This window comes from Nicotiana attenuata, unplaced genomic scaffold (genome assembly GCF_001879085.1).
Source record: "Nicotiana attenuata strain UT unplaced genomic scaffold, NIATTr2, whole genome shotgun sequence".
Classification (NCBI taxonomy): domain Eukaryota; kingdom Viridiplantae; phylum Streptophyta; class Magnoliopsida; order Solanales; family Solanaceae; genus Nicotiana; species Nicotiana attenuata.
In genome coordinates this window covers 1-7938 of record NW_017670948.1, presented here as the reverse complement: position 1 = coordinate 7938, position 7938 = coordinate 1, and the positions used below count along the sequence as shown (strand labels likewise).

At 36.2% G+C, this 7938-nt stretch overlaps 1 protein-coding gene across 1 annotated transcript; it reads right to left on the bottom strand.

Annotated features, from left to right (window-relative positions):
- Positions 1–5743: 5743 nt before the first annotated feature.
- On the bottom strand, positions 5744–7323 carry LOC109244707. Its single transcript, XM_019411841.1, has 3 exons — positions 6884–7323; positions 6758–6821; positions 5744–6604 (listed from the first exon to the last, which is right to left on the bottom strand). The coding sequence occupies exons 1-3, from the start codon at positions 7321–7323 to the stop codon at positions 5744–5746; spliced, it is 1365 nt and encodes a 454-aa protein (XP_019267386.1).
- Between the last annotated feature and the right edge of the window lie 615 nt (positions 7324–7938).

Here is a 7938-nt window from a genome sequence, read left to right as displayed (position 1 = left end):
TTCTGAGTCTTAATAAGCAAATTCAGGATATTGAAATTGTCAAAAAGAAAACGGAAACTTTGTCGCCTACTTCGCTTATACCAGATTCAAGCTGGATGATGATGGAACAGAGGAAAAGCAATGAATGGACACAAGAAGAGAACAAGAAGTTTGAAAGTGAACTTGCAATATACGATGAGACAACTCCCAATAGATGGTTTAAGCAAATTCAGTTTACTGAAGAAGTGCTTCAGTAAAATTTCATTCCAATTCAAAATAATGAAAACAACTGTTAAAAATTGCTAGTCACTGATTGTTTTATTCAACATGAAGAGAAATAAGAGAATTATTTCGAGACAGAATATTCAGATGTTCCTAGCTAGTACATAACAAAAACTTTTGATAATGATACCTTCATCATTTGTTAACAGTTCTGCAAATTTTAAGTTCTACTGATAGCTTATAGAGCATCTATTCACCACATTTTACTCAATCAAGTAATTTGCAAGAACAATCATCAAACAGGCTGCAATGAGCCACTGATACATGCAAAGATGAACACAAATTAAAACTTGAAGAAGAACAATATCCTATGCTTAGTATATACATTACAGTTTCACAACCAAAACTGTAGTGTTCGGTAATATTTACTTATAATTCTTTTGACTCAGGCACCAAAAAGCAATTATGTTAAAACAAGACAAGAGATTCTGGATGTAATTACCTTGTGTGGATCGGAGTTCCAATATTTAAGAAGATCCTTAAAAGTGAGATTCCGGAACATCCACTGGCCTATTCTTCATTCGAAGCTCATCATTCTCATAGGCTGTGAAGTGGGTTGCCTTCAATTGACTCTTATACTTTCTCCAAGCACTACAAATTGAATCAAAAACCCATTGTTTTGCCTCGTCAGGAATGTCATATTTTTCCTACAAATTTAGTGCAATTGGGTTAGTATAAAAAATAAGAAATATCATTCATGTTTATTGGACATTGGAAACTTCATACCTTGATATATTTTCACATATCATCTTTTGTATCTAGTTTCCTCCAATTAAATACATTAAGAGGATAAAAAGTCCCACTCCTTGCCAATGTGCCGAGGAAGCTACCCAACTCTTTTACAACCTCTTTAGTAGGACCAACGGGTTGATTATACTCATTTAGAGTGATTATTTTACGCTCCTTTCTACCATGAACATTTGGCATGTGAGTACGGCCTCTTTTTCTTTTTGGCGAGGAGGGGCCTGCAATAGTACAAAACAAAGATAATGATTAATCATTATTTTTAGTTAAGTTTATGATTAAAATTTATATATATTGCCTTGTTCTTCAATTTGTTTAGCTGCTTCATGAGTGGTAGAATCATCAAATCGTTCATGTACTCCCTGTGATGCAGGAGTGATGGAATCCATATTCGCTTGTTGCACTTGTTCATGTACTCCTTGTGTTGCTGAAGAGGTGCAATTCTGTGGCACTTGCTGCACTTGTTCTTGCAATTGAGATTCACCTTCGGATTGTCGTTCTTCATGTGCATTTGACCTTAGAGCTTTCAAGGTTGTTTTTGTTGTCAACAACGAAACCTTTTGGTTTCGCAAAGATGAAGGTAATCCACCTTCTGATTGTCGTTCTTCATTTGCATTTGACCTTGTAGCTTGGAAGGTTCTTTTTGTTGTCAACGACGAAACCCTTTGATTTCACAAAGATGCAAGTGATCCAGCTGGAATGCGGTTGGATATTTTCTTATTTTTGCTTGAGCACCCTTCTTGATTCATGACTATTCAAATATTTTTCAGATTCTGAAAAGCAAACACAATATAGGTTAGCAAAAGTAGCAAACATAGTATATCAAAAATCTGCATGAATAATATATATTTCAGGTGAATCAAACAGATAGATCTAATCATACGATCTTAACTTCAAGAACAAAGATTCAACAGTACTGTAAGCCTCAATTACAACTTTCCATTCAAGAATTTCCCAGAAATTTGAGCTGCAACTGAGGCACAATAAATCAACACTAAATTTCAATCCAAAGAAATGAAAGAAATGCTGAAGTGAGGTGATATCCCTGCTACTGCAGCTTTGGCGAGGATATACAAGGCTGTGAATTAAGCTTTGCAAACTAATAGTAAGCTGAATGGGTGTGGAGATCAAGCTAATACATTCAGCAAGTCAGTAGGGGTGCAGCAACAGATTGAATCTACTGAGCAGGCTGGTCTTCAGCAAGAAAAAATAGAAGAATAGGGGGCTTTGAATATTGGTCAAGTCATTCCTAATACCACTGGAGTATTGGATATGAAAGCTGGCCAAGTTACTACTTATACACACAAAGAACCAGGCTCACAGGTTGTTAAACACCCAAACTATTTTCTATATAAACCTTTTACTTATATCCAAACAGCAAAGAAATCTATAAGTTGTATCCCACCAACTACTAAGTCACCTAAAATCTGCAGTCAGTGCTTCAACACACAAATGTCACAAGGTTTAGAACTTTCTGTTGGTGGGGATAATGGTAGTATCTGGGCCAACTTGCGCATCTTTACGATTCAGAACTTAAAAGTATTATACTAAATTCGGAGTTATGTCTTAAAATTCCTTCCCAGTAAGTATCTTTTGAGCAGACAACCACATAAGAAACATAAAGACTGGTCAGAAAATGCCAGGTAGGAGCTATAAAAGAATTGGTTGAAGAAAGATGAAATAATAACAAGAAGACCACTTCTCCATCTCTCAGGTTTACAAACACAAGCAGACGTACAAACAGTACATGGACAAGGAAAGCAAATTCTCATGTGAGTTACCTTGAAGAATACAAAGTAAGGAACAGCAGAAACAGAGTACAACTCAGATATCTCGGGCTGTTCTTCAGCTGCAACCTGAAATACAGAGACAGACAATCAGCTCCAAGTTCACTATGCTAGAACAAAATAACTATTTCAGTATATGCAGGGTCTCCAATTTCTATTTGAAAAGAATTTCAGATTCTAAGGAAAAACTAAAAAAGACAGCTGCATTAGATGTCACCTTCTAATGCTTATAATTAACAAACCAGTGCATTAATAATCAATGGAGCCAGCATGCAACTTGAAAATTCCCTGAAGGAGAACAGAAGTTGCTCATAGCGGCTGTTATCCAGCCTTGATATACTTTTAAAACAAGTACCAAAATGAGTCCACAATACAATACCAAACCTGAAGAGCAACTTCAATAAGTTAAAATAGGTTTTATAGGAGTGAAGGTCATGAAACAAGCTCCAATACATGAGCAGTAGACAGTATCTGGTTCTCTTGCCTCTTTTTCACTTGCTCTAATCAGATCATTTTGCCATGCTTATTTATCAGGTCAGTTGGCTTAACTTGTACTTTACATACAGGTGCATACAGTAAGCTCTGTTATTATCACAAGTGACACTTATTAGACAGACCGGAGGATGAAGCATCAAGCATCTGTTAACTAACAGAATCCTAAGTTGCATTACAAACACTAATAACTTACTAATGACATGGATTTTATAGGATGGAGTTTATCCTCAAACTTGTACCATAGGGCACAAAGTTTATTGCAGCACATTTGTGATGCGGAAAGAAACAGGATGAAAGGAAATCTATAAGTTGCATCAGTACTATTTACTCATATAATCTTATTCTCTCTACAAGCATTTTTGTTTGTTCTAGTGCACCAAAATGTTAATATGTCTGAACCACTGGCATAAAGCAAAATTTTATGGAGGATAGAAATTACCAACTAAACCAAAGAGGACGTAGGAGAAGGGACGGGCCTCAACAACCGAACAAAAGTATCCGAAATCTCTCTCAAATCCTGCAAAATATTTATAAACAAAAAAGCCATTATCACTCACTCAAAAAAGAATTAACTTAAAAGAATTTCATAATTTTGTTATTTAATCATCTGCTTTCATCCAGTCCCAATCAGTATCATCAAACCCATCCTCCTCCTCCAATGTTTCCACAATTGTATCATGTGAATTTTGTGCATGAGATGGAATATCAATGATATCAACTGGTACATCTTCTCTTGACCATCTAATTTCATCATCAAGCAATCTAGATGAGGAACCAATATCATTATTAGGTTCCCGCCAAAATGTGTCTCCAATATTGGGACAATTCTCTTCCTCCAGATCATACAAATCAACAGGTACTTTACTCCTTGCATAATAAACATCTTTCTCAATTGGATCCTCCACATAAAAAACTTGATAAACTTGTGATGCCAACACAAAAGGGTCATCTGTACTGCATAATCTATTGAAGTACACCCGAGTTAACCCATAATCATCTATTTCATTACGAAGCCAATCACATCTAAACAGTACAACACTAAAAGAATCCCAATAATCAATCTCAATGATATCCTTAATCGCTCCATAATAGATAACCTCGCCATCGATGGGATTTTGGTCCCTAGCACTAGCAAAACTATCTGTTGTTGCCGATAAAGTCACTCCACTATTTTGAGTCTTGCCTCGGGAATCCCGTTCTTTAGTATGAAATCGGTATCCATTAATAAAATATCCCGTATATCTTTTGGCTACTATATTAGGTCCTTTGGCCAGCCATCTTAAATAATCTAGCAATACAATATTTTTAACTTTTTCTTTAAACCAATTGCTGAATTCCCGACTATGATCCCTTGCTCTTACCCATGCATTTGATCTACTATGATTAACAATTAAATTCTTATGTTCCCTGCAATCAAGAACATTTCAAGTTTAATCATATATTAAAGAAAAAATTATATAAACATATAAATATTAATATAATTTATCTTACTCGATAAACTTTTCCATTTGTTCATCTCCAGTATTGAACAGAGCATATCGATGTGCTTCAAAGCATAACTGTGAATCCATGAGAAAAGTATTTTTTTTCTTACTTCCAATTGGATGGCCTATATTAGGGAATATAGGTGACAAATTTTGAGAGCACTCATCATCCACAGTTTGGTACCTACTAAATTTTGTCTTCACGCCATCATGTAAATATCTCGAACAAAAAGTCAAGCACTCATCGGCCAAAAACCCCTCTGCTATTGATGCTTCTGGACTAGATCGATTACGTACAAAGGCCTTGTACTTACATAGGTTCCTCTCAATGGGATACATCCAACGAAGATGAGCCGGACCCCCAAGCTTAATTTCATTCACCAAATGAATAGGCAAATGTGGCATTATGTCAAAAAATGTTGGATGGAAAATCTTTTCAAGCTCACATGTTATTTCAACAATTTCAGACTGCATTGTTTCAAGATCTCTTCGCCTTATGACCTTACTACATATAGCTCTAAAGAAATTTCCCAACCTAATCAAGGCCAATGAAACATTCTTGGGCAACACTTTTCTAACAGCAACCTGGAGCAAGTAATGCATTATAAAATGGGCGTCATGACTCTTGTACCCTGATATTTTCATCTCCTTCACTTGCACACGTTCTGAAATATTCGAAGCACACCCTTTTGGTAATTTAGCATTTTTCATGACAGTACAAAACAAACTTTTCTGTTTTGGTTCCATGTAGAAACAAGATTTAGCCAAACTTACAGTTCCATCATTATTTATTCTTGGTTGCAGCTCCTTTCGTATCCCCATTTCTTGTAAGTCATAGCGAGATTTTTCATGATCCTTTGATTTTCCATCTATTTCTAATAAAGTCCCAAGCAAACTATCACATATGTTTTTCTCGACGTGCATCATATCAAGATTGTGCCTCAATTTGTTATGCACCTAATATATGGCAATTCAAAAAATGGATCTCTTTCTCCACGGACCCTTATCACTCCGAGGCCTTTTTTTAGCTCTCTTTCCAAAGATATTGTTGAATTCAAGCAGCTCTTCAAACACTTCTTCACTCGACAATGGAGCAGGTGCAGGTCTATGCTCCTCCTTACCATCAAAAGACTTTTTATCTCGTAGGAATGGATGATCACGAGGCAAAAATCTTCGATGGCCCAAGTAACACATCTTATGACTATTTTTGAGATATTGAGAACATGTGTCATAATTGCAAGTGGGGCATGCCAATCTCCCCTTAGTGCTCCATCCTGAAAGCATTGCTAATGCTGGAAAGTCACTAACTGTCCACATTAAGGCAGCACGCATTCGGAAAGTTTGGTTGGTTTCAGCATCAAATGTGTCTATCCCAGTTTCCCATAGTTCCTTCAATTCTTCAATTAATGGTCGTAGGTACACATCTATATCATTTCCTGGAGATGATGGACCTGGAATGATCATAGACAACATTATATACTCCGACTTCATGCAAATCCACGGTGATAGATTATAGTTCATTAACATAACAGGCCACGTGCTATGAGAAATGCTCATTGTCCGAAACGGGTTGAAACCATCACTTGAAAGACCCAATCTAACATTCCTAGCATCTCTAGAGAAGTCTAGGTGCAAAGAATCAAAAGCCTTCCAAGCTTCCCCATCAGCAGGATGTCTTATATTCCCATCATTGGGTCGTTCATTAGCATGCCATCTCATTGCAGCAGCCGTTTCAGGACACATGAATATCCTCTGAAGCCTAGGCTTTAAAGGAAAGTACCTTAAAACCTTTGCAGGGATTTTAGAGCTTGCTTTAGTCAAAGGACCAGCACTCTTCCATCTTGAAGACCCAAAAATAGAGCAATTATCGGCATTCGCATTTTCTTTCCAAAATAACATGCAATCATTAGGGCATGCATGTATTTTTTCATAATGAAGACCCAAATCTGTTATCATGTTTCTAGCCTTGTTGAAAGATTCTGGTACCTGAGCAAAGGGAAATGCCTCTTTTATCAACTCTAACAAATCAGAGAAAGCCACATTACTCAACCTATGCAAGGATTTAAGCAAGTACAATCGAATAGTGAAACTCAGTTTACTAAAATTTCACACCCCGGATATAACTCTTGTTTTCCTTCCTCCAGCAATTTGAAAAACTTCTTTGCATCTTCAGATAGTCTTTCCCCAACTCCTTCTTCATCCCCTGCCTGACCCTCTATATTTCTAAATGTATCATGAAGTAGTCCATCAATATCGTCACGCATGGTAGAACTTTCATCATCATTGCTTGGATGATGTGTATTTCTCGAGGAAAATCCTTCCCCGTGGAAAACCCATTTGGTATAACCATCAACAAATCCATGAACAACCAAATGATCCTCCACCACATTTCTATAATACCAATAGCGATTCATGCACTTTTTGCAAGGGCATAATATTTCATTTCCTTGGGCGGCTCGTTCAAACGCCTTATCAAGAAAATCATTCACTCCACGGATATACTCATCTGTCCATCTCAGGAGATTCATCCAACTTTTATCACCATTATCCATAGATATCCTATACGATAAAAGTAAATCAACAAAACTAACCAAATAAACCAAAAGCATATTAATTTGACATTAACCACTGCTTTTAAGGGTGGAGCTTAGAAAGTCACAAACAGTAAAGCAATTTAAGGCCTTTAAAAGTTAACTTCTTAAAAATTATCTCTTATAATATGAATAGTTAAAAAATTCAAACCTTTACAAAAAATAATATTACAACCATCTTCAATTTCAGAAGCATCACATATACAGGCAGTGGCACTCCAGAAAGACCATTGAGAAAACAACATATACTTAGACAAAAGAATTAAATAGTGCAAACTCAGAAAAACATAATCTTTACTCAATTAATAAACCAACCGGACAACTACAAAAACTTCAACTCAATCCTAAGCTAGTTGGGATAGGCTATATAAACCCTCATCCAAATAAATTTCAGAAAATTAACTACAACCACCTTCAGTTTCAAAAGCACAAAAATAAAGAAGCAATGTCACACCAGAAAGACCTAGACAATAAGTTTCAAAAGGCTAAACTACACCCATTTTCAGTTTCAAAAGCACAAACATACACAGTCAGTTGCACACCAGAAAGAAGACAAACTGAGTGAAAGCAGAAGGT

Excerpts from the sequence above, each read along its gene's own strand:
- LOC109244707 (XM_019411841.1), bottom strand. The coding sequence starts at position 7,323 with ATGGATAATGGTGATAAAAGTTGGATGAATCTCCTGAGATGGACAGAT. Across the intron at positions 6,822-6,883 it reads AAACAAGAGTTATATCCGGG|GTTGAGTAATGTGGCTTTCT; the intron begins GTGTGAAATTTT and ends ATCCTTGCATAG. Across the intron at positions 6,605-6,757 it reads AGGCATTTCCCTTTGCTCAG|AGTGCTGGTCCTTTGACTAA; the intron begins GTACCAGAATCT and ends TCAAGATGGAAG.